This window comes from Grampus griseus (genome assembly GCF_964374135.1).
Source record: "Grampus griseus genome assembly, chromosome: 20".
Lineage (NCBI taxonomy): Eukaryota > Metazoa > Chordata > Mammalia > Artiodactyla > Delphinidae > Grampus > Grampus griseus.
In genome coordinates this window covers 24,829,603-24,856,814 of record NC_139014.1, presented here as the reverse complement: position 1 = coordinate 24,856,814, position 27,212 = coordinate 24,829,603, and the positions used below count along the sequence as shown (strand labels likewise).

At 36.3% G+C, this 27,212-nt stretch overlaps 1 protein-coding gene across 7 annotated transcripts in view; it reads left to right on the top strand.

The window, feature by feature from the left end:
* The window catches only part of SPAG9 (sperm associated antigen 9), a 142,667-nt gene that overhangs the window by 92,479 nt on the left and 22,976 nt on the right, over nucleotides 1-27,212 (top strand). For 4 of the 7 annotated variants that reach the window (XM_082678430.1, XM_082678429.1, XM_082678428.1 and 1 more), the window contains 13 exons: nucleotides 3,651-3,858; nucleotides 4,405-4,504; nucleotides 9,247-9,368; nucleotides 15,530-15,587; nucleotides 17,269-17,421; nucleotides 17,891-17,942; nucleotides 19,960-20,090; nucleotides 22,603-22,659; nucleotides 23,654-23,827; nucleotides 24,354-24,483; nucleotides 25,317-25,406; nucleotides 25,656-25,823; nucleotides 26,285-26,456. In XM_082678430.1, coding sequence (XP_082534556.1) covers nucleotides 3,651-3,858; nucleotides 4,405-4,504; nucleotides 9,247-9,368; nucleotides 15,530-15,587; nucleotides 17,269-17,421; nucleotides 17,891-17,942; nucleotides 19,960-20,090; nucleotides 22,603-22,659; nucleotides 23,654-23,827; nucleotides 24,354-24,483; nucleotides 25,317-25,406; nucleotides 25,656-25,823; nucleotides 26,285-26,456 — 1,615 coding nt within the window. Of the gene's footprint in view, nucleotides 1-3,650; nucleotides 3,859-4,404; nucleotides 4,505-9,246; nucleotides 9,369-15,529; nucleotides 15,588-17,268; nucleotides 17,422-17,890; nucleotides 17,943-19,959; nucleotides 20,091-22,602; nucleotides 22,660-22,799; nucleotides 22,812-23,653; nucleotides 23,828-24,353; nucleotides 24,484-25,316; nucleotides 25,407-25,655; nucleotides 25,824-26,284; nucleotides 26,457-27,212 lie in introns of all 7 variants that reach the window. The other 3 variants (XM_082678427.1, XM_082678426.1, XM_082678424.1) reach the window with 1 other exon arrangement.

The window sequence follows — 27,212 nt, the reverse complement described above, 5'->3', positions numbered from 1 at the left end:
TTTTTTTTTTTCTTTTCGGTATGCGGGCCTCTCACTGTTGTGGCCTCTCCCGTTGCAGAGCACAGGCTCCGGACGCGCAGACTCAGCGGCCATGGCTCACGGGCCCAGCCGCTCCGCGGTATGTGGGATCTTCCCGGACCGGGGCATGAACCCGTGTCCCCTGTATTGGCAGGCGGACTCTCAACCACTGCGCCACCAGGGAAGCCCAGCTTGATGAAATTTTTATCAGATACTTTTGTATTAGGTGCCAGTCTCCAGCTCCAGGAAATAGTCAAATAATTTTGTCTTTTAATTTTAACAGGGGAGGAGGTGATAGAGGATTGAACTAGTAATGTATTTGATTTGTCTTTCTTCCCATTGGATATCAGGTCTGTATTTGAGATGCACAAAAGAAAATAGTTGGCTGTGTAATTCAGCTGATTTTATTAGCATACGGTTAATATTGCAATATTTGTAATCAAAGTTACTTTAAACACAAGGCAATAATGAATGGATAGTCCCAACTCATAAATAGTATAAATGGTTTTCTTTTCTCAAAACTTTCAAATTGAAAAGAGAATTTCATCTAGTTATAGTAAAACTTACTATCTCTAGTCTCTTTATATACCTAAAGAAATTGTTTTTGAGGGACTATCCTGGTGGCGCAGTGGTTAAGAATCCACCTGCCAATGCAGGGGACACGGGTTCGAGCCCTGGTCCGGGAAGATCCCCACATGCCGTGGAGTAACTAAGCCTGTGCGCCACAACTACTGAGCCCGAGTGCTGCAACTACTGAAGCCCACGTGCCTAGAGCCCGTGCTCCACAACAAGAGAAACCATAAATAAATAAACAAACAAACAAACAAATAAATAAATAAATAAAGTGATGAAGACCCAATGCAGCCATACAAACAAATAAGTAGAAATTGTTTTTGAGACCATACTTCATACATAGATTTATATTCTGAATTTTATAATTTTCTTTTACTTAAAAATATATATATTTAGAAGTGCTAACAAGAGCATAGTAAAAGCAAAAGTCACTCATTATCAAACTACCCAGTGGCAACCACTTTTAGAATTGTCATGAGTGTCCTGACATAGCTCTTTCTAGCCATTCTTAGTTGATTATACTATACAGAACTGTTTCAGTCCCCAGTCTCTTCACAGAATATTGTGAATATTTTCCATCTCAGTAGGTATTCTTCTACACCACAGTTTTTTAAATTGCTGCATAGTATTCTGTTGTATGGATGTTCTATAATTTTCTTAATTTCCTATTTTGGAGCGTTTAAGTTGTTTTCAGTTCTCTGCTGTTATAAATAACATCCTCTATCCATCTCTGATTATTTCCTTAAAAGTATATATATTTTCCAATTTAACATAACATTTTCCTATGTCATTGAAAATTCATTTTAAGTAAGTATTGTATGCTAATATGGATATGCCACTTTATTTTTCTTTTGATAGATTCTGAATCTCAGATGAGATTTGTTTTTGCTAAATGGATCATCTATCATGGATATATATGTTTCTTAAAATGTTGATGAGCAGTAAATAATTAGTAGCTGACCAACTATTATAAAAGTCCAAGTACAATATAAACTGTCAGAAAATGAGCCTAGCAAAAATTTACCAGGATGATGGTCTTCAGCAAATATTTGGGTTTTATCCACGTGTTAGAGCTTAAACCCACCAGAAGAGCTAAGATACTCAAAACTCTTAGTGAGTACAACATGCTAGGTCACAGTCTGACTTTATAGATTTCTCATTATTAAAAACAAAAATAAGGGGGGAATAACCTCCAAAAGCCTGGGATAGGGATGAAGAGTGTGGGTGGGAGGACTATGGAAAGGATAAAGAGCTCTCGATTTGCCATAGAGAATATATTTTCTTTTGCATGCCCTTTGTTCTCATCTGGTAATTGATTTATATTAGTTCAGCCATACATCAAAATGCATTATAGTAAATTAAAATATTAAGAGAAGAAAATGGAGATGAAACATTTTAATGTTGTAAAGCTAAGAGGTTTGGTGATGGTTAAGTTCTCCAAGTGTGATTACTTTCATTGTAGTTGCTGTCCATCATAGCATGTGTAAGTTGACTATATGTCAAAAAATGTTTTCTTATACTTGAAGAGAGTCTTAACCTTGAACACCCTGTTACTTTTCAGCACTTAAAATAACCTAAATCTCTCAGACAGTGTAAGATTGGTATAATGTTAGTTATTTTTAATTGCTTGGATTCTATTCCATTATTTTTATAGCTATATTTTATTTTTATTGAACTATAGTTGATTTAGCTATAATGTATTTTAAACCATGTTCTTTAAAAGTTAAGAAAGATAAAATTTTAAAGAGGGAAATAAAAATCACTAATAATCATCCCCCACCATAGCACAATTTAATATATTTATATATTCTTTTTTTCTCCTTAGGCCAAAAGCATGTATTGCCAAATTTTCAAAGTTGTGCATAATGTATTGTTATAAATTGTAATAAATAGCCAACATTTTAAACACTTGGTATGTGTGAATACACCGCTAAGTCTTTATACAGAAAAATTTAGAATAATCCAATGAATTAGGTACCATTATCTCTATTTTACAGATGAGAAAACATAGCTATATAAAGAATACATAACTTATCCAAAATTATACATTTGGTGAATTCACTAAATTCACCCTAATCATCATCATCATCATTACTAGTACTAAACATTTTGTCCCATTCTCTTTAAGACTGGGTACTTTGCTGTAAAGAACTGCCTCGTTATTGGTAGCTAGTGGACAGCTGTTTTTGATTATTTTGGAGTCACAAACCCCATTGAAAATCTGATAAAAGTTGTAGATTCTTTTCCTAGAAAAATTCATTGTACATAAATGTTTGCATAAATTTTCAGTCTGGGCATGTACTTCTTGGAGCCTATCTGTGGATCTTAGAAGTAGCTGTGAAATTTTAATGATTATATATAAATGACCTGGATTGCTTGTTAAACATGCAGATTACCTGATCTCACTGCCTAAAATCTGGGCTTGGACTTAGAATCTGTCCTTTTTACAAGCACTTCAAGTGATCTGGATGCAGGATTTGTTTTCTTTTTTTGGTTACGCCTTGCAGCTTGCAGGATCTTAGTTCCCCAACCAGGGATTGAACCCGGGCCATTGGCAGTAAAAGCACGGAGACCTAACCACTAGACCACCAGGGAATTCCCTGGATACAGGATGTTTTAAGAACACTGTTTACAAAACTGTATCCTGAGATTAAGAATCTTGTTATTCCATTGCTGTTTTAGAGTAGCTACCACACAGTACATGCTCTAAGTGTTTGGAAACAAGTCTTTATTATCAAATGATTTTACAAATTAGGACTGCCATTACAAACTCTGATGATGACAGTAATGTATGATTTTATTGCTAATACTGCCACTCTACTTTTATCTTCAGGTCTTCTATTTAGAAGAATGTCATGTATGTCTGGAAAAACATGATTGCTTAAATATTTCCTAATTACTTGAAAATAATCTGCAGAGATTATTTATTGATTTCCTTTGGTAATCAGTGACTTACTGTTTTTTAATAGAATTTTCTTTCAAGTTTCTTAACCCATTTAAAAGATAGTTTTAAATAAATTACTTGTCAGAATGTTTTCCCTAATTATATTTATTCGTAGGATGAACTTTCTGATGTCAGCCAGGGAGGATCTAAAGCTACCACTCCAGCATCAACAACTGCTTCAGATGTGGCAGCAATTCCTAGTGATACTCCCTTACATGAAGAGAATGAAGGATTTGTGAAGGTTGCAGATACACCAGATAAGTTAGAGAGAAGCAAGCATATTGAAGTACAGGTAGTCCAAGAAACTAGAAATGTATCAACAGGTAAGTGACCCTACTTATTTACATACTGACAAAGTATTCAGTAAATCCAGATGTGGATATGACATCTTTGGGGTGTTACTGCCATAGATTTATAAAACTGTATTCAATTGTAAATAAGCTTTAAGATGTGATGATTACATAAAGTTTTAGAGAGAAAAGTGGTGGGGCAGTGGCTGAGGGGTTGAGAGCCTGAAAGGCAGGAGGACATTCTTTTTCTGTTCCCTACCTTAGGTCATTAGTCTTTGTCTTTAATTTCTCTGTATTTCACCCCTTAAATACAAGGAAAACAGTGAGTTCTGGCCTGGTGTACACTGCACTGTGTCCAGAGAACCACAAATGAAAACTTCCTTTGGTTATTTTTTAGTTGCTCATATTTACTGTTAATTGAATATATGACATATTGTCTGTCTAACCTTGTGTTTCCTAGAATCAACTCTTTAAAATTTTTTATGATCAAATGATGTATTTACAACCATAGAAGCAATTTTCATAACAGGGGCAGTATGTGCTATATGCATTGTTTTTGTTATCTTGTTCTTTCCTAAGACTCTGCTGAAAATGAAGAGAAGTCAGAAGTTCAGGCAATCATTGAATCCACTCCTGAGTTGGATATGGACAAAGATCTCAGTGGATATAAAGGCTCAAGGTACTGTAAAAGCCCGATTAGGACATCTTATCCTTCCCTTTCCCCTCTCCCAAAGCACACTGTTGTCCCCTGGTCTCTGACCAGATAAAATGCATTCAAATGTTTTGCTGAAGAAATGTTGATGTTATATTTCAGTTTTGTCTTTTTTGAAGCTGGATATTGTACATAGTTTAAATCTTCTGTGAAGTGTTACCTTTGCAGCATCAGGGACTAGGAGCATGTGGACGGATGGGGAAAAAAGACAGCCAAGGAGTATTCCCTACTTTGTGGAACTGGGAAAAACATAACAGCAGAAGTGGGGAAAATATAATTTGAAGGAACTTTATTCCTTCCCCCAATCAGGAAGAAGACAATGTATTCCCTTCAAAACTGTAATGATCTCATTACTAGAGGAAATTAGTCTCATTTTAGTATCATTTTACATGGGGAGGCTATTTAGAGGTTAGAAGAGAATGGTATGTATCATCTTAATGAAGATCATCTGAAATATATTGATGTTCAAGAATGTCACACAGGAGCTGCTGCCTTTTAATTTCTTCCATAAATTTTATTTTTTAATTAATTAACAATGACCATAAAAATATGTGCCATTTTTTTGATCACTGCTAGACATTATATGCAGTAGCGGTTAAAAAGCATGAGCCTAGAATAAGACTACATGCATTCAAATCCTGACTAGGATTTGAATCTGAGGTAAGTTTCTTCATCCATAAAAGGGAATTATGATAATACTTCAGATGGCTGTAAGGAGTAAATTAATCAATATATGTTAAATCATTGGCAAAGTGTCCAGTTCAATAAATGTTAGCTAACATTATTGTTACCTTCATTATTGTTTTATATCATTTTATCTTAATTATAACCTTATGAGGTTGATGTCTTCACCCCCATTTTACAGATAAGGAAGCTCAGAGTTGTACAGTAACTTGTCCAAGGTTACCAAGCTGGCAAGAGGTGGAGCTGGGATTCAATCTAGGACTCTGATTTCAAAGGCTGTGCTCTACTGAAAGATTTTTTCTTTATTGTTTATTTAAGAAATTAAACAATGCAGAGTGTAAAAAGTGAAATTTCCTTCTTATTCATCCTCTCCTAAACCTAAGAGATGCAGCTACTTACTAACAGTTGTGCGCTCTTGTCATTCTGAACCTGTTTTTAAAAATCAAAAACATTTTTATTAGACTAAAGCATGTATGGCAGTATTAAGGTCAAATCATAATACAAAATATGAAGGGCAATAGTAGGCCCTTACCCCTACTGACCCCTCATTCCCACTCCCAAGAGGCAGTCTCTATCACTTCTCAGGTCTCCTTGGGTATTTATCTTCAGATATCTAAATCACATCCTATGCTGTTCTTCCTTGGTCTCTCTCTTTCTCAGTTGGGGTTCAGTGAGAAAATGAAGTCTTAATGCCCTAAGGCACCCCTTGTATATAATGAATTAGCTATACTCCTATGCAGGGACTTCCCCGGTGGTCCAGTGATTGAGAATCTGCCTTGCAATGCAGGGCATGCCGGTTCAATCCCTGGTCAGGGAACTAGGATCCCACAAGCTGCAGGGCGGCTGGGCCCATGTGCCACAACTAGAGAGCCTGTGTGCTGCAACTACAGAGCCCACACACTCTGGAGCCTGTGCACACTGCAACTACTGAGCCTGCACACCGCAGCTAGAGAGAAGCCCATGTACCACAACGAAAGATCCCGTGCGCCGTAACTAAGACCCACTGCAGCCAAAAAATAAATAAATATTTATACTCCTGTGCATCTAGAACAGTACTAGCTATATACTTTCTTTGGGAGAATTGAGCAAATAGTCACTCAAATCATTTTCTGTATCCTGTGGATCAAATGAGGAGTCCTGGTTTAAAAAAGGCTGCAATATTAGCTATTGACTTTATAGGGCATAGCTCTTTAAACCATCATCTTTCCTTTCATCCTCCCAATATAATTATATCTCAGTTTCTGTTAAATTAACATTCATTGTTTATATCATTATGATTATATAAATACTAATAACAGCCTAGCCACAGAATATACTATGATTACATTTCCTTTCTTTTACAACTTCGTTTTTCTTTAATTTAGTAAAGCCTCGGGGTTTTTTTGGTTTTGTTCTGTTTGTTTCTTTTGCTTAGGTTTCTACATACCTATCACTACTTCACTAACAGATACCCTGCAAATCATAAATGTAAACATTCTCAAAATGGCCAAATATAAATAAAACCAGTTTCCTGGAACCTTCTGTTACCGTTCTCCAATGTAGACATTTTTGTGTTTGCTCTGGTCCTGGAATTTGCCCTCATTTTCATGCTGGGAATTTTTTTCACTTCTCTCCTTTGTTCCATCTTCTATTTCCTGGATACCATGACATCTAGCTTCTTGATTTATGCCTTTGTTTTGACAGAAATATTCTTACTAGCTTTCCTGGCAAAGGCTGTTTTGGAAGTAAGTTTTTTGAGAACTTGAATGTGATAAATGTCATTTAAAGGAATGATAGTTTGGCTGGATATAGAATTCCAGGTTGGGAAATCTTCAGAAGTTTTTATTCAGAATTGTGAGGACATTAATTCATTGTCATGTTTAGTGGAGTGTTGCCATTTGGATTCTTGCTTTTTTAATATATTCTCTGTAAGCTTTTAGGATCTTTATCCCTGTTTGTTGTTGTTTTGTTTGTTTTTTCCTTTTTAAAAATTCATGATGATGTGTTCAATGTAGGCATCTTCTTTTGTATCTGCAGTAGTCCTTTCATCTGGAAATTCATATTTCCCCGTTGAGAAATTTTCTCTTATTTCTCCTTTTTGTTGTCTTTTCTTCTCTTTTTCTGAAACACTTATTAGGTAGATATTGAACATTCTGGACTGACCCTCACAATTCCCTTTTTCCCCTCTTTTCTGTCTCTTCTATTTTTTTTATAATTTCTGGATGATTTCTTCAACTTTCTCTTTCAACCTTCGTCAGTTTTTTTCTAAAAGTTTTTTTGTTTTTCTTGGATAGGTACTTTTTATAACACCCTACAGTTCTCTTACGGATGTAACTTTATTATGAAAATAAAATAAAGTTTTTTTTTTTAAGTTTTTGCTGCTGTCTGCATTCACTGTCTCCTTTTACTCTGAGTGTTTTGGACTCAATTTTATGATAGAGGCTTTCTTTGATCGTCTGGTTCTCTGTGGCTGTTTTGCTCATACTTAAGTAAATGACATTGATTCTCCAGTTTTCTGCCTATAACATTTAACCTTGGCTTCCATTGTTCAGGGAGCAATGCCAGGAGAAGGGAGGTCTCACTGTCCTGGAGGGTTGGATTTAGGTCTCATATAGCTTCTTGTGCTGTCTTTCATCACATCCCTCTATCTTATGTTCCCTCTTGCATGCTTCTCTCTGCAGATTGCTGGTTCCTTCAATTCCTGAGCCTTTCAGGGGTTCTGGCAGCATGCTGACTTCCTTCCTAAACACTAATGGCTTAAGTTGAAGCTTTGTCTGGTCTGTTAAATCAATTTCTACTGTTTGCCCATCTGTTTTCTATCTTATATAATTTTGTTCACATTTCATCTGCTGTAGTTTCTTTTTCTGTTCCCTATGTCCTTGTGGGTGTATACTTTTTAAATTCCTTTACTGTCCTTTCAGTTGAGTTTCTCAATTATTGGGTGATAAATGACTGTGTCCATCGTATTTAACTGGAAATCCTGTGCAGACTTTTTTCTATTAATGTAACACTAATGCACAAACACGTACATTTCCCCATTCTCCTCCATACCCCTGCAAAAAGGGCTTATATTATACATACTGTATTGCAACTTGCTTTATAAAAAGCACCTTTATATAATGGGTTTCTTTCATTTCTAAAGCTGTATTTTAATGTTTTTAAAGTTAAAAGTTGAAACTTTCAGGTATATCCATAACTTATTTCATCTGTGCCCTGTTAATGATCACTTGGGTTGTTTCAACTTTTTGCTACTCTGACCATCCTTTTACGTACATAATTGCCTTCTTGTGACAGGGGCTTTGTAGGATTTTTTTTTTTATTTGTGGCCACGCTGCACAGCTTGCGGGATCTTAGTTCCCCAACCAGGGACTGAACCCCAGCCACTGCAGTGAAAGCACCAAGTCCTAACCACTGGACTGCCAGGGAATTCCCTGTAGGAATTTTTTTAACATCAAGTTCTTGGGTCAGTGGGTATTTACATTTTAAATTTTGATATTGCCAAGTTGCCCTTAAAAGAAAAATAAAATGGCCATGCTAATTTATACCCAGACAACGTGGACCATGGTAGTTAAGATCATGGATTCTGAAGCCTGGCTGCTTGGGTTTGAGTCCTGCCTCTTTGCCTCATTTGCTGGATGATCTTGGCAAATTCCATAACCTCTTTAGTTTCCTTCTGTAAAGTTGGGATAATAGCAGCAGATCTTTTGTAGAGTAGGTGTGAAGGTTTTAGTAAGGTAGTCTGTGAAAGGACTTAGACCAGTGCCTGAACAATGCAGAGTAGTGCTCTCTTTCAGCTGCCATTTACTGTTTGTGTTTGCTCGGATCTCACCGCAAAAACATTCTGTATATTCATCAACAGTTCTCTCTGTGGAGTTTAATGGGAATCTCTTACGACACCCTTGAGAAATCCTTTTAAATTATATTTTATATGAAATGTAAATTACAGGTTAAAAATTCCTATGTAACTTAGCCTTTTGTATTCATTTTGCACAGTTGAAAACATCTTTCACTTATTTGTTGATTTGGTTTTGGTTTTTTCTGCCTAGCACTCCCACCAAAGGCATAGAGAACAAAGCTTTTGATCGCAATACAGAGTCTCTCTTTGAAGAACTATCTTCAGCTGGTTCAGGTCTAATTGGAGATGTGGATGAAGGAGCAGATTTACTAGGTATGATCGTTTATCTGAAGTAGTATCATACTGTTTTAAAAATAGATTTTTTAAATGACTTAATTGAAAATTTCTTTAAAATGTCTCTAACTGTCCAGTGGGGCAGAGTTATTGCACTTTTACATAATTAATAAGAATGTATTCTTTGAGATGATGAAAGTTTTAAATGAGAATGTGTTCACTTATGGATGTGCCTAGAATTGAATTACATTTTAGTTTGTATTTTGAATTCATGTCACACAATTTATTGAACTCCTGCTATATTCTGAGAACAGTGTTACATAGAAGAAGCACAGTGATATATGTATATATGGGGTATATGTATAGATGTATAGATTTATGGATTGATGGATAGTTAATTCCTGTCTTAAATAGCGTTCATTAAATCCTGTTGACCTTAATTAAATAAGAAATTATAACACTTGATTTTTCTGAGATTTCACAGAGTATTCTGTTTTAGCTCTGGGAAATGTAATCATTTTAGAGTTTGTATTGTTGAAGAATATCTGGTTTGAAAAGGGTAATGCATTCGGCTCTTCTCCTATTTGTCTGGTGACCTTTGCCAGGTAGCTTAACCTCTCTGGGCATTAGTTTCTTCGTGCATAAAAAGAAAGAGTTCAAGAGTTGGACAAGCTGCGGCTCATGGGCCAAATCCAGCTCACCTCCTATGTGTACGAGTAGAGTTCACACAGCCACACTCATTTTTCACGGATTGTTTATAGTTTCTTTTACCCCACAACAGCAGAGTTAAGTTGTCTGTAACAGATTATGTGGTTTACAAAGCCTAAAATATTTACCATCTGGCCCTCTACAGAAAAAGTTTGCTGTGCTCTAGGTGATCCCTAAAGTTCCTTTCAACAATAATTACATGAATGGGACTTCCCTGGATGTCCAGTGATTAAGACTCTGTGCTTCCACTGCAGGGGCACAGGTTCAATCCCTAGTCGGGGAACTAAGATCCCTCAAGCCATGAGGCGTGGCCAAAAAAAAAACTTACATGACATGTCAGTTAGCTTTGGTGTGCCTTTCTTATAACTTAAGACCTTACAGAAATGGAAAATGTTATAGTATTAAAAAAAAATCTATGCCTTTGGGATGGATTCTGGTCTCCAAACATTTTTTGTATCCCTTAGTGTAAATTCAGTACAGATTACACTGTTCTCAAAAGGTGCTGTTTGTCAGTTCTTGTGAACCTAGAGAGGTGTTACTTGCATTCATTTATGTTAAATTTATTGGTTACTAGTTATGTCCTCGACAAATATTTTTTGAAGGAAATACAAGTTCTGTCTAAACAGAGCTCACAGTCTTATGTAAAGTAAGAGAGATTGAAAGTACATAAACAAAACTGAGTTAGACATAGACTCCCACCATTAAAGTCTTAGTAAAACGTTGGATGCAATTGAATGAGCTTGCATTTCTCAAGAAAGGCTAAAAGATTAATTCTTAAGGAGCACTCCATTTTTACATTTAAATTTATACTCTTTGTTAAGATTAAATTATGCATGAAAAGTTCCTTTTAAGATTTGATTGGTTTAAGAAACTGATTCCCTGGCAAAAATTGAGGGGCAGATGCAAAAAAATGTTAGAAAGAAGAATTTTTTAATGTTTAAACTTATATTCAGATTTATATACAGTGAGGTTCAATTTTTTGTTTTAACAAATGCATAGAGTTGTATAACCACCACCAGAATCAATATACATCATCTAAAAAAAATTCCTTCTTGCTTCCCCTTTGTATTTAACCAGAATGAAGTACTTTTTAAATGTTCTTTGTACACTCTGCTTCCTTATAATCCAGTATTGAGTAATATCATTATTGAGGTTATTGGCCCCAAACTTTCTTCCCTGTAGAGTTAAGAAGCCACGTAGTACTTAGAAATAATTGTGGTCTTTTAAATCAAGTATTTTCCGAAAGCTTCCATTCTTTACGTCAGAAAATGAAGCATAATAAATAGGTTAAAAGCAAAATTCTGATTTCCTTTCCACTTTGAAAAAAAGAAATAGACTGTAAACTACTGTCTTTTCCCTTTTGCAGATATTGATATATTTATCTTTAGAATGTTCCAGATTAGAAGTTTTAATATATCACCTTAAGTGTAGTGACTTAAGCCTACATGAATACTTTTGGTCAAAGATGTTAAATGACATCTCCAAGGCACATAGTTTTTCCTTGGCTTCTCTTCTGGTCAGTTCAGTGATAGTAATTGCAGTGTAATACTCACTAAATGGAACATAGTTAAACTAGTAAAATTGTTTCTCACAAAGTTCCTTAAATGAACGTTGGTTGATAAATAAGTACATAGTCCATTTCTATAACTCATTATTCATTTTTCTAATTGCTGTGTTGTTGTAAAACTCTTCCCTTGTTTTTGAAATCATTATGCATGTAGTCAGTATTTAGATTACTTTTTTCAGATTTTAATAATTTAAAAGAGATAATCCCCCAGAATTTGTCCTTTATCTTGATTGATGTCTCATCCCTTGACTTTATTTCCAATGATCCTTTTCTCTATTCACTTTAGTCACTTACCCTCCATGGCCACGTTCTAGAACTCGGAAATCATACATTCATGCATCCTACTCTTGAGATTTTCATTCTCTTGATTAAATTCTATTTTTTCAACTTCACAATTTTTACTAACTTCTTCCTGTTATCATTTAAACATGTTCAGGTCTTTTCCATTTTAAAATAAAACTACTGCCCTCCTCTGACTCCCTATCTTTAGTACCTTTCCACCCTATCACTTACTCTTCTCCCATTTCCAGGCGTGCTTTTTTGCAGAAATATCGGTGAGGTAGGCGTCTGTTATGAGCCTGGCACTATTCTAGATGCTTGTGATACACCAGTGGACAAAATAGACTTCTTGAAAGGGTGGCTACTTTTAACTGGGAGGATTTCCCCAGTCCCACTTGCACCTCATCTGACTACAGTCTGGCATTCTGCCCCACACTAACCTTCCCTGAAACAACTTCTTGTTTGCTATATCCAGCTGTTCCTTCTAAGTTATTTCACATGACTTCTCAAATAGCATTTGTCTTTAAAACGGTCTTTGCTGGGTTTCTGTGGTATCAGACTTCCCTGCATTCGTTCCTGCCTCTGACTATTTCTTTTCAGTCTTCTTTGCAGGACCCTCTTTCTCCGCCCATTTTTCAGATGTTCCTGGCCCAGTCTTGCTTCCGTGTTTGGGAGGTCTGATTTGCTCTTGTTTCTTGGCTTTCATGGCTAATTGCTCCCAAGTCTTTCTCTCCGTCCAAGATTTTTTTCTACAGCCCCAGACTATTACTTCCAAACAGCCCATTAGACATCTTTAAGATGATTTGTAGAACTTTATAGTTGATATGCCTAAAGCTCAGTTCATCAGCATCTTTCTTTATTGTCCTGTCCCCAAAGGCTGTTCTTATACCAGCATATACTACCTCAGTGAATAACCTCACCATCAACTCAGTTCTCCATCCTAAATCTCTCACACTTCCCTCAAAACCAGTCATGAAGAATTGTTTGCGTCCTTTCTTAAAAAAGAAAATCTATGTATCTGTCTCTGTATCTCCTTCTTGCCTCTGATTAAATGGAATATCCTCCTCCAGGAGTTCTGCCTTGATCCCCTAGTTAAAGCTCAGTTGTCTGGAAACATATTCCCATAGGACTGCAGTTTATTATGCAACTCTTCATAATACTTTATTGTAGTTTTTTAGTGTGCCTGTCTCTCTGGCTAGACGATAAGCTCAATGTGGCAAAGACAACTATATCTTTTGCTCACTGTTGAGTCTTTGGGACATAGCACAGCAGCTAAGTGAATGGATTGTTAAATAGTTTTAACAGTTTTGTTTCACCTCTAAACCTACGCTTCTTTACCTTTTGGAATTAAAACTCCTTTACAGGAGAATTTGTAAGAGAGTAGTGTACTTTTGGAAAAGTGCACATACAGAAATAGATAAAATTGTGTATACTTTCTCAAGGAAGTGACAGATAATCCAGAGCCCATCTATGGACTGAGCTTGAGAATCAGTGCTAAAATCCAAATGAGATGTCTATTTTTAAAACCGTCAGGCAGTTTTTTTGCTTGTTTTAATAGGTAAGGTTTTCAAATATGTCAGACCTAAGTTTATGCTTAGTTGAAGTCATGAATAGAAATGGGGCCACTTCAAGTTACGTTTTTCTTATAGTTATTAGTTAGTTTTTATTGATACATTTCAAAGTGAAAATTTTGGACGATCCTATTGGTTATATATTAAATTTATACACTAGATTTTAGGAGAACTCTTCATTGGGAAGGTGTAAACTCTAGAAACTACATTATAGGATATGATTTCCATAGAGTACATATTTCAAAAATTTTTCCTATTTATAATATTTATACTTTATTGTGTTTGGTTTCTCCACATCTTTTCAATTTTATTGGCTCCTCTCTCTCATTTTGAAATAAGTGAGTGTAGATCTTGCTTTCTGAAAACAATCTAATTGAGATTCTCATTCGTTTTTTCTCTTGGGCTGCTTACCCAGGGGAATATTCTGGTGTGTATGCTTTTAAATTCTTTAATATTACTGCTTTTTAAGCTAGGTGGTCTTGGCTGCTGTTCTCATTTAATGCTTTCTCTTTTTTTTTTTTCTCTGCTCAACTATTTTTCCCCCTGCATATACTTTCAGCTTTTATGCTTATCTCCCTATGTGCTTGAGAGTTTAGCAAACATAGTCATTATATAAACTTTTTTCACCCAACCTTAACCATATTTCTTTTGACTCTATAGCTTTATTGAAAAGTTAACATTAGTGTTTAAAGCAAATATTTCAACATATCTTGTCAAAATTCATTTTTAAATTGGAATTTGGAAACTTTTAGTTTGTCTTTATTTTCAGCTTTTGGAAATATATAGATGATTAAATAAGCTACTGTTTCTGATATTTATTCTTCATGGCAGAAGTACCTTCTTCTTTAAGAATATTTGAGGTAATTATAATACAGACAAAATATGAGTCCATATGTGAGCATTGAACTTTTAGCATTCCTAGATTAGTTGCGTTTTAAATTATCTTTAAGTTATTTGAAATATTACCTTTTTTTAAAATAAAGAGACATGTTAACTCCTTTAACTTACATTGTTTTCATTAGAGTTATTTACTTCCTTTTTTAGGTGGGTTATGAATATTACTTCCATTGTATGTGATTTACCAATATTAGTGGAGTGATGGGTTTTTTGTTGTGCTTGCTTTGCTCTGTTGTAACTTTCTGAGGTATATTCCCTAATGTGTTGTTTGATTTCTTCAGTTTCTTGTGAGTAGCAAACTAAATAGCTTTCTTCTCCCTAAAGATCACTACATTGGATCTTGCATTGAATGCTCTACCGCCTACCTTACAGTACTCATTAAATTATTAAGCATGATTGTATAACTTGACCACTAAGCATTATCATTTCAGAGGTGGCACTTTGAAGAAATCTTTATATTATTGATCTGGGATTTTCACTCTAATTATATTCAATTTTATTTTGCAAAAGAATTGGTAACATATCAGAACATCCTTATGAATGAAGGAAATCACCTTGATTTCTGTCTTTTGCACATCATTATGCGTTAAATCATGACATTGTGATTTCAGATGTTTTTCATATCATGGCTAAAACTACAGATTAATGATCTATTTTCATTCTGTTTCTTACATAAAACATTTCTTGTTCTTTGTTTTTGCTTTACATGGAATGCATGGGCTTTAAGACCATAATTTCTTTGGTAAGGTTTCATCTGCATTGGGGTCTTTCTTGTTTCTTCCTGTTCTCTATTAATAAGACCTAATTTTTAGGCAAAAGCCTGCAATAACAGGTGTGATTTAGAAATGATTTCTGATCCGTATTAATGCTACTCTCTTTTCCCCCTAAATACTGCTACTTTTTAGAATATTTGGCAGAAAAGTCTTCATTCTTTTGAAATATTATCTATGAGAAGCAAAATACAGACTAAGAAAATCTTTAGCTTTGTTTTGTGGTAGATAATTATTTATAATTTTATAATCCATACAAGTAGATACATAAAATGAAATTATAGACAAAGCAAGATTACTAAAGGACAGATAAAATTTATAAAATAAAATTTGAGACTATAGCTTATTATAAGTTTATATAATTTTAATAAATTTATTTTCAAAGTTTTTATCTTTTTTCTTTGATAGGAATGGGTCGTGAAGTTGAGAATCTTATATTGGAAAATACACAACTGTTGGAAACCAAGTAAGTATATGCAAAATTTTAACAGGCAACAAAAGATACTGGATTTTCTTCTCACCCAATTCAATGGCACATCTTTAATTTAACATAGCACGAATGCAGTCTCACTACCCCACATCCTTCCACTTCTCTGTGTGTGGGCTTGTGCATACACATGTACACAAGCAAATAGTTAATGAGACCTAATTTCACTGATGGTGTGTTTCATTACTCTGTTCTTTTCAGAAACAGATTTTGATCTCCTTTCTACCCTGCAAGTATCCATGCCTTTCTCTTAATCTTCTGGATGTGTCCTATGTGGTTTTTGCTCCCTCCCCTGGGATATCTATTTTCTTCTCTCTCCTCTTGGGGCTTCTTTTATTTCTGCATAAATGTTTTTATCTATATGCGGCCCACCTCTTCAGAACTCTCCTCCATAGTAGCAATTTGTGGAGTCTTACTTAGGCCCTCAAACACATTGGAGTTTTGTTTAGTGCAGTGGGTCCTGAGTTACGTGGAAAAGCAGATCAGGCCCCTTTGTAAATTTGCTGTGTCAGAGCAACTTTGGAACATCTGTGTACATCCAAAACAGAATGTAGCTCTAATGACGTCCTATGTCCATGATACGCAAAAGGAGCTAGATCTTAGATTTTTTTTTTCATTTTTTTCAAGGTTAGACTTTCTTATTAATTATTAAAGGTAAATTCAAGGATTAGTTTTACTTTGTTGATTAGATAATATCTTTTCAGAACTTATTAAGAATGGTACCCTTATGGATGCTATTTGTTTGTTTGTTTGTTTGTTTAATTAACCACTTTATTTTATTTATTTTCGGCTGCGTTGGGTCTTCGTTGCTGTGTGCGGGTTTTCTCTAGTTGCAGCGAGCGGGGGCTGCTCTTTGTTGCGGTGCGCAGGCTTCTCATTGGGGTGGCTTCTCTTGTTGCGGAGCATGGGCTCTAGGCGCACAGGCTTCAGTAGTTGCAGCACACGGGCCCTAGAGCATTCCGGCTTCAGTAGTTGAGGCACGTGGGCTCAGAAGTTGCGTCATGCAGGCTCTGGGGCACACAGACTTCAGTAGTTGTGGCGCACGGGCTTAGTTGCTCCGCAGCATGTGGGGTCTTCCCGGACCAGGGATCAAACCCACGTCCCCTGCATTGGTAGGTGGATTCGTAACCACTGCACCACCAGGGAAGTCCTGGATGCTATTTGTTAAAAGTTTAATTTTATTTAATTCTGACTTTTTAATAATTTAGTGGTCTGCCTTGCCTTATCCATTTATTCTTCTTTTTAAAAAAATATTTATTTATTTGTCTGCGCTGGGTCTTAGTTGCAGCACGCATGATCTTCACTGCAGCATGCGGGATCTTTAGTTGCAGCATGTGAACTCTTAGCTGCAGCATGTGGGATCTAGTTCTCTGACCAGGGACCTAATCCGGGCCCCCTGCATTGGGAGCATGGAGTCTTAGGCACTGGACCACCAGGGAAGTTCCTCCGTTTATTCTTTGTTTGAGAAGAAAACAGACCATTGCTTTGTGGGTTTTTTTTTTAAACCTTTATCTACAGACACATCAGGTAGAATACCTTTGAAGGTTTCAGTCATTATTTAGCCTTATGATTGTAGTTACTTTAGTCTACAAGAGAAATAAGCTGTGAGATAGAAAGAATATTTACTTGTAATGGTGCTCTTGAAATATGTGTTTCTTAGAAATGCGTTGAATGTAGTGAAGAATGATTTGATAGCAAAAGTGGATGAACTTACCTGTGAGAAAGACGTGCTGCAAGGGGAGTTGGAGGCTGTGAAACAAGCCAAGCTGAAGCTAGAGGAGAAGAACAGAGAATTGGAGGAAGAGCTTAGGAAGTAAGTTTTCACTATATTGTTCTAAACCAAACAAACTTTGCCAGTGTGCCACCAAGGTTATAGGTGTAACCCCGAGACTGCTACCTTTAGCGCTCTCGTCACAAAGGCCCCAGAGCTGCCTGGGATAGGGTTAAGTGCTTGGCTGATTGCCTCTGCTCTGAACAGACCCTTCCATTTATTGAATATTATAATTTTTTGTGCATGTCATGATGTGAAAGAAGTTAGGAGAGCTGTTCAAATATTGCTAATCAGGAAACTGTAAACATTCATTATTTTCCTTTTCTTTAATGCCTGGTTTTCTGAGAACAGTGCTATGATAATGTTCCCCTAAATGAAAGCAGCTAAATAACCCTGTTTGGAAAAAGAAAAATAATCATTTAGTGGTAGTTAAAATTTTTGACCTGTTCTTTATTCTTTAAAAAGGTGAGGTCAACTCAAATAACATGTTTTGTTTTTTACCCCCCACTAGAGCTCGTGCAGAGGCTGAAGATGCAAGGCAAAAAGCAAAAGATGATGATGATGTAGGTTTATAATTTTGGACTTGTTTTCTTAACTTACCATATTTTGGTATTTTGGGGAAATCTTGTTAATTAAGCTTTGGGTATAGCATTATAAAGATGAAAAGAAAAAGTTAAAATCGTGCTTATGATCATGAATAGTCTAGATTGTGCTCCCACATAGTATCCAGATGCTAAGCTTTCTAGCTACGCACAGTGTGCTCATTTTTCCTCCATGGCTTTGTGCTCTGACTTGTGTTTGCCTATTCAAGCTCAAGGACCTGGTGGGATATTTTGGAGTTTTTTGTTTTTGTTTTGTTTCAAATTTTAACTTAGAAATATATGAAAACCTTAAGAATAAAAATAGTTTAATGGTATTAAACATAAAAAGATAAAGTCTAGAAACTTTAATACTAGGCAATTAGCCCATATTGTTGTCAACATATAAATACAAAAGAATAAATATGAACTTCTTGCCAATGTTATTAGCATGCCAGTTATTCTGTCAGTAGCTAGGGTATCATTGCTGTCACAGGTGTTTGCCGGTCAAGTATCAAACTTGAGATATATGGATGTCCTGATCAGAATGATTATTTTGTGCCCCTTCAATCTCTTATTTGTGTTTTTATATAATATTTGATACATTTAAAAATATATGTAACATGTAAGTTATGAATAATAACTTATAATTAACATTATAATAAATTAACATTATGAACCTACCATTTAACCTAAGAACTAGAACATTATCAAACATTGAAGATACCCTATGCTCTTCCCTCTAGAGGAAACTACTATGCTGTATTTATCATTTTCTTAACTTGAAAAAAAATAATTTTATCATACCACACATGTATGTATCCTTACAAGGTATGGTTAATTTTCACTGTTTTTGTGTTTTATATGTATTTAGCTTTGGAGACTTGCTTCTTTTTCTCAGTATTATGTTTTTTATATTTACCCTAGTTGTAGTATAGTGGTATAGTTCATTCATGTTCACTGCTTTATAATATCCCATTATGAATATACTACAATTTCTGTATCTGTTTTCCTGTAAATGAATATTTAGGTTATTTTCAGCTTTTTACTACCACCAACAATGCTGTTATGAACATTACAGTGAGAGTCTTCTGGTTTTTCAGGGTATATTCCTAGTAGTGGGATTGCTGTGTTGCAAACTCAAAATCCTTTGATCATTTGTTGTTTGACTTTTTTTTAAGGGAGAGGTTAAGTTCTGCAGCAGGAGGACAAAGAAGGAGACTGCTGAGGGATAAGCTAAGCTCAGCCTCTTTCTTTCTGTCCCATGCCTTTCAGCTGTGATTCAAAATGTGCATACTGCACTGAGCAAAACAAAAGCCCTACAGTTAACCCAACCTTCTCTCCAGAAGAGCCTTTAGAAATCAGCAGTAGAAGGAAGTTGACTTGAGCATGCCCCTTTGGGGTCGTACCATGCTCACATTCCTTATTCTCCCTAATAATAATTCTGGTTAATACAGTTGTCTCCATCTCGTTATATTTCTTTTGGTGTTTTAGTGACTCCTAGCATTGGGTACCTTGGTAGCTAGCCAACAGGTTTTTATGCTTTTCGCTGGCTTTGAGTGTGTATGTAGATTGGTAGTTTGAGATAAATGAACCCCTTTAGGAACTTACTTGTAACTATTTTCTGAATAACTAGTATTTGTTATAGAACATGGATTTAAAATACTGTTGTGAGAACAACATTTCCAGGCGAGTGTATTAAATCTATAGAGATAACAGCCTTTTTGTTTTTCTTCAAAATCTGCACTATTCTTTGTATTTCCTTTATAATATATTCAAATATTTGTATTTATATTGAGGAATTAAATTGTCTACTTTTTTCAGTAATAAATAATTAAGTATATCTCTTTATTGATTTTATTTTTATTAGACCTTTTTTTTTGTTATCCATTAGATTAGAAATTAAGGAATGTTAAAAGCTTAAAATTTTTACTGAAGTCTGCGATAACACTAAAACAGATACAGGCTCCCAGAGTGATCTCTAGTCTTCTTTTCGTTATAGAGTGATATTCCCACAGCCCAAAGGAAGCGGTTTACTAGAGTAGAAATGGCCCGAGTTCTAATGGAGAGAAACCAATATAAAGAGAGATTGATGGAGCTTCAGGAAGCTGTTCGATGGACAGAGATGATTCGGTTTGTATGAGAAGTACCTCTGGTGTTTTTCTCCTCTTTGTTTACTAGGTTACTGATTGTTGACTGATATTCATTTCTTTATTCAGAACTAGAGTCCTGCCTTGGGGATCCAAGCCCATTGCTCTGTTTACTAAGAGAGGTCTAAAGAAACACTAGCAGTTAGTAACAGAATGTGATCAAAGTGGGTCCCTTTTGGGCCAGTGAGGCCTCTTGGAGAATATTCCCACAACCTCTAAAGGGCAATTAAATGATGGTCTGTCGATGAAAATAATCAGTAAACAATCTATAATTGGAATAGAAAAGAATTTTATTTGAGCCAAGTGGAGGACTGCAGCCTGGGAGACAGCTTGTTGGATATCTCTGAGGAGCTGCTCTGGAGAGGCATGGTTTTCAGCACAGTTTTATATCTTGTCAGAACAAATAACATCAAACAAGTCACAGATACATTCCTTCAAGGTTTCAAAAAAACCAGATAAGCGTGTACACAGTGAGTCAGTATGGCCTTGACACCTGGGAAGGGAGTCTTATCGTCAAAAGAGTGAGTACCAGCATTGGTGTCCCAGGAAGGGAGGCATTTCATCTTTATCTTTAACATGGACATTCTTTACTTCTGGTCAGTGCACCCTTTTCTTTAATAATGAAAGCATATGTACAGTATATGTTTGATAGGCCACAAATAGGCTGTTTTAGTTCACATAACATTTGAGTTAAATCATGTATAAGCCAGAATACTTCCCCACACCTCAATATGTGAAAATTTCTTTAGTCATTTTTTGAAAGAATGTAGAAATTGACACTACTTTTGCAGTGCAAAAGTGCATTCTTCAGGCATGCAGTTGGGCCATAGTCCAGCCAGAGCAAGGAACCAGAATGCTGTAATGATGTCAGGTTACATCATGCTGTGTAATGTCAGGAAGAGGTAAAGTTTTCATTTGCCACATAGGGAACGAAATCAGTCCTAGTCAGTGACTTCCTGTAAAATATTCCTGATTTCCACCCCCCCCCCCCTTTCTGAGTAGTCATGCAAAAAGCAACCTTCAGTTGACATCTTTGTAAGTTGGATCTTAAATCTCACCTAATGCTGCCATCTAATGGTCATATCTTCAGTAGCAGCGTTCCTTATTTTAATTTTAGAAAGAGCTCACGAAAAGTTTGTAAACTAGTTGCCCCCTAATTTGCCCATATTTTTCAGTTTGGATTGTCACATCAGATTTACCAATAATAGTACACACTGACACCTTGTTTTAAAGTTTATGAAAATATTTTCTAACCACCAACTGTTACTTCCTTATGATTATGTCCTTTACTTAATAGTAATAAAAACATTTTGTATAGCACATTTACAATTTGCAAAAGTTGTAATTCCTTGTAGCTGCTAAGAAGGAAGAAGATTACTATCTTAATCTTTATTTATTGGACAGAGAAACTAATATACTAACAAGTATGTTCTTAACTCCAGCTTTTAAGGGATATGGAATAAATAATGAGTGAATAGTTAAAAAACTGAGGCATATAGTCAGGTTCCACTTTTCATTCCTATTTTTAATTCTAGCAGTGAAATGGTAGTCAACAGGTGAATAAAAATGGTGGCTTAACTTTCTTCATTGAATTAAAATATGTTTTAAATTCAGTCCTTAAAAAAAGAAATGAAAAGGGGACTCTGACAGTCATAGCAGAAACCTTACAACCTTACTAAATCAATTTGCAGTGCCTTTTTTTTTCTTTTTGAAATTTTGTCGAATTATTGAATCAATGCAGTTTCTTTTCTTTCTTTTTTTTTAAATATTAATTTATTTATTTGGCTGTGTCAGGATCTTTAGTTGCGGTGCCCGGGCTTCTCTCTAGTTGTGGCGTGTGGGCTCCAGAGCGCACGGGCTCAGTAGCTGTGGTGTGTGGGTTTAGTTGCCCCATGGCATGTGAGATCTTAGTTCTCTGACCAGGGATTGAACCCTCGTCCCTTGCATTGGAAGGTGGATTCTTAACCACTGGACCACCAGGGAAGTCCCAATGCAGTTTATTTTCTTCCCTGGTCAGCTTTTCAGTAATGGAAAAGTTTTAGTCCTGTGAAAAATGACCCATCAGAACACTAAAGTTACAAGCTAATTTTTGAGAGCTGGAAGTGTAAAACAAATGGTACCTTTATGTAGAGACAGGGAATTACAATGCAATATTTTAATAAAAAGGGAAGTTGGAGGATATCTCTTCAATAAAAAATTGAAATAGTAACATTCAGGCTTGTTGGCTATCTGTCCAGCCCAGATAATAATTTTGTCTCTTATCAGTAGTCTGAGCTCTTTGAGGGAGGGATGGAATTTTATTTATATTAGTTGTATCGGCCTTAACAGACTGACTGACACAATAGGTCGAAGTAACTATTTGCTGAAATTGTTGACTCTCCTCCATGTATTTCATGAACTTCTTGGGTCCCTTGTTCTTCAGATAGAAAGCTAGACTACCTCACTAAACATCTCTCTCTCTGTCTCCCACCCCTTCTCTTTCCCTTTCCCTGTAGTGCATCAAGAGAAAATCCAGCCATGCAGGAAAAAAAAAGGTCAAGCATTTGGCAGTTGTAAGTATCTAAAAACACACAAAGACTCTGAGATGAGATTAGAATCAAAATTTATTTTCACAAATGATTTCTTTCTTTTTGCTTTCTTTCTTAAATTTAGGGTATATAGCTAAACTGAACTTTTTCTTTTTGGTATGTAGTATGCCGGCTCGGTAAGGCTGTTCTTGAGGACTATCGTAAGATGCATCATGTTGGTTATGCATTTAGTGGAATCCTCTACTAAATTACATACAATAATGGGGAATTATTTTTAGAGTTGATAGTTTTCTGGATCCCCATTAAAGTTACTGATTCACTGGTTGTGTGATTGTAAGGAACTTTACAAAGTGAAGATTAGAAATTCAGTGTCTGTGGGGTTGAGTTGTGTGTGTGCCTGTGCGTTTTGGACTTGAACTGTGTTTGTGCTGGAAGTACTGTGCATTTACTGTGCTTAAAACGTGCCCTTTTTTGGTGAATTTTTTCTGGTATTTAATAGAAATAGGTTTTTTCTCTTTTTTGAGTGGATGTGAAAATAGTTATTTAAATTGAGGTTACTAAAAAAATGTATAAGGTACGTGTTAAAATGGTAGTATGTGTTCTAGTACTTTATTATGACTATTTTTAGAAGTGGCTTACTAAGCTTCTGTTCAAACCGTGCAGCCATAACCTTGCTGTTTAACAACCACTGGCTGGCTAAAGGAACCGTCTTATTTTATTTCTTCATTACGAGAAGTTCCCTGTACTCAAGAGCTCCTTCCTTTCATTATGAGGGTTGCTAATTAAAGAACAGGGATCTGCCATTCTAGGCAATAGTTTCTCTTTCCTGAATGTCTGAGTTTGGCTGTGAGTTATTGCTGAGGTTGCAGTGTGTAACTACAAAAAATCTTTTTGCTGGTTTCTAACTCATTTCCTTGTAAAAGCTCTCTGGAATTTGGGGAAAATGATGGATTGTTCTTAACCATGCATGTAATACACACACACACTGCACACACACATCCTCTCATTTTCCTTTTAGTTTCAGCAGACTTTTCAGCTCCTCAAGTAACACTACTAAGAAGCCTGAACCACCGGTTAATCTGAAGTACAATGCACCCACCTCTCACGTTACTCCTTCCGTCAAGAAAAGAAGCAGCACCTTATCTCAGCTTCCAGGGGATAAGTCCAAAGCCTTTGATTTCCTTAGCGAAGAGTAAGTATTTTTCAGACTAGCGGTTACACCCTAAATAACCTAACAGTTCAGAATATTCTTGCCCCTTATCAGATCAGCTATAAAGAAACTATTCCTATAACTTGACTGCCTTTAAGTACGTTGCTCCTAGTTTTCATAAAGAGGAGAAATGTTTTAAAATCTCCTTTTTGCTAGTTTGACAACATTGATAAATATTAATAGAAATGTTGAAGACCTATATAAGCCCTTGTCCTAGTTGTTTGATCATTTCCTCTGTTGTCAGAAGGAACTGGCTTTCCATCCTGACCCTGCTCCTCACTAGGTAGATGAACTTGGGAAAGTTAATCTCTCAGAGCCCCAGTGTCTCTACCTATGAAATGAGTGTGATAACCTACCTTAGAGACGTTAGGATTAAATTATGCAGTGTCTGTAAACTGCCTGACACAAGGTAATTTTTTCTTGTTATTTATGCTATTTTAGCAGGGGAGGGGAGCTAAGCTGTTGTTACATTCACTTAACTTAAAAAGGAAATTTCTTTCCCTTTTAGAACTGAAGCTAGTTTAGCCTCACGCAGAGAACAGAAGAGAGAACAGTATCGTCAGGTAAAGGCACATGTTCAGAAGGAAGATGGTAGAGTGCAGGCTTTTGGCTGGAGTCTGCCTCAAAAGTACAAACAGGTAACGTTTGAACATGGTAAGAGCATCTAATGGGAAATGCAAGGGGGAGGAGTAGGCCTGGGCATGAAAGACTCGAACTACACGTCCCAATCTGCTCAGTTTCAAGTGGCATGGATTTGGCACACGTTTAGAGAAGTATTGAGGGTACTGGTTTTTAGGCGGTTTTCTTGAGCCCTTCAGCTCAAGAGAAATGCCTCTGAGTTCTGTGAGGAAGGAGAGGGGTCAATAGGAGGTGGCTGAGTACATGTGACTTGGGGTATCCTATTCTATTTTAATATTTGAAGATTTTGTTAAAAAAAAACAAAACAGTATCTGTTGTTTAAAAGTATTCCCTACCCCTAACACACACACACACACACACACACACACACACGTGTGCACTAACAGGTCTGTGAGTTAATGTATCTTTTCTGAGCTCCCAAAGCAGCATCTTATTTTCTCTAATTGCCACTTGATTTTCTGCTTATTTTTCAAATAAGAATGACAAAGTTAACTTGAACTTGACTTCATAGAATAAATATGTTACAGCAGTGCATGTCCATGTCTCAGTGGTTCTGTAAGTTCACTTTTTTTTTTTTTGCGGTACGTGGGCCTCTCACCGCTGCGGCCCCTCCCGTTGCGGAGCACAGGCTCCAGACGCACAGGCCCAGCGGCCACGGCTCATGGGCCCAGCCGCTCCGCGGCACGTGGGATCCTCCCGGACCAGGGCACGAACCTATGTCCCCTGCATCGGCAGGCGGACTCTCAACCACTGTGCCACCAGGGAAGCCCTGTAAGTTCACTTTTGATGAGGCTTACCCAGTGTGTCTTTTTCTCCCCTCCCCAATTATTAGGTAACCAATGGACAAGGGGAAAATAAGATGAAAAATTTACCTGTACCTGTCTATCTCAGACCTCTAGATGAAAAAGATACATCAATGAAGGTAAATTAATTTTGAAGTTAATGGTAATATTGCTTAAAATCTTGGTGAAGTTTTTCCTAAAACCAAAAAAGTTTAAATTCTACTTTCGTGGGCAAGGTTATTGTTCATTTTGTAGTTTTAGACTGGAATACTTTGAATATTTTTAGAGCCCTCTGTTTGTAATCATTAGATCTTTTAAAGAAATGTGAAAAGTTGTAAACATTTTTAGAGAGAAAGTGACTTAATACCATCTTTTTTTAACCAAAAAAGCTGTGGTGTGCTGTTGGAGTCAGTTTGTCAGGTGGGAAGACCAGAGACGGTGGCTCTGTGGTTGGAGCGAGTGTCTTTTACAAGGATGTTGCTGGTTTGGATGCAGAAGGCAGTGAACAGCGAAGTGCATCTCAGAGCAGTTTAGACAAGTTAGATCAGGAACTTAAGGTAAGTGCTTACACTAACAATTGACCCAGTTTCTGAGACTAATTGCTTAGCTCTTTGATCTCAAACTTACTTCTGGGTCCAACTTCTAATTGGGGTTACTACGCCCTTGCTTACTCCTCATCCCCCCTCTCTCTCTTTTAAATCAGTTTTACTGGAGTATATTTTACATAAAATAAAATGTACTCTCTAAATGGATACAGTTCAAAGAGTTTTGACCAAGGGATGCACCTATGTAGCAATCCTCACAGTCAAGATATAGAACGGCTTTAACACTGATCTGCTTTAACTGCTAGTTCTTAGTCTACTAATTATTGTTGAAAGGTGGTTATACTTTCAGCCTTCCAAATAATCTGGAAATAAACTTGAAATAGTATTGTCCTTTAGTGTAGAGGCACAGCCGCATGGATATTTACACATACGTCTCATTTTAAACATTCATTTTCCTTACTTTGCCTATGCAGGAGCAGCAGAAGGAGTTAAAAAATCAAGAAGAATTATCCAGTCTAGTCTGGATCTGTACCAGCACTCATTCAGCTACAAAAGTTATCATTATTGATGCTGTCCAACCAGGCAACATCCTAGATAGTTTCACTGTTTGCAACTCTCATGTTCTGTGTATAGCAAGTGTACCAGGTAAGAGTACCATGCTCCTCTCTTCCCACCGTCCACAGCTCCTTACTGGCAAGAACCGACTGGTTACTGGAGATAGTTATGTACCACTCTCTCACGGAGTTTATTTTCTAGTTGGTGAAGACCAAAAATAAACTGGAAACAAATGACTAACAAAGATATTTTCAGATACTGTGAAGAAAGTAAAACAATGGAAATTTGAGAAGATAAGTGGGTGGCAGAGGGCAAGGGGCTATTTAGATTGAATAGTAAGGGAAGGCCTTCTAAAGTTGTGTATTAAATATTATGTGATGTTAAAACATTGGTTTAAAAATTAAAGGGAATTCCCTGGCGATCCAGTGGTTAGGACTACGTGCTTCCACTGCAGGGGGCATGGGTTCCATCCCTGGTCGGGGAACTAAGATCCCGCATGCCACGCGGCGCAGCCCCCGCCCCAAAAAAATTAAAGAGGTTGATGTTATATCTACACAGTGGAATATTATTCAGCCACATAAAGGAATGAGATATTGATACATGCCATAACATGGATTAACCTTGGAAACAACTCAGACACAAATATTGTATGATTCCACTTACATGAGCTATCTAGACTAGGCAAATTCATAAAGACAGAATTAAATTAAAGATTACCAGTGGTAGGGGCTCAGGGAGCAGAGAGTTATTGTTTAATTGGTACAGATTTTCTATGTGTGGTGACAGAAAAGTTTTGGACATAGCTGTGATGGCTGTACAACATTGTGAATGTAATTAATGCCACTG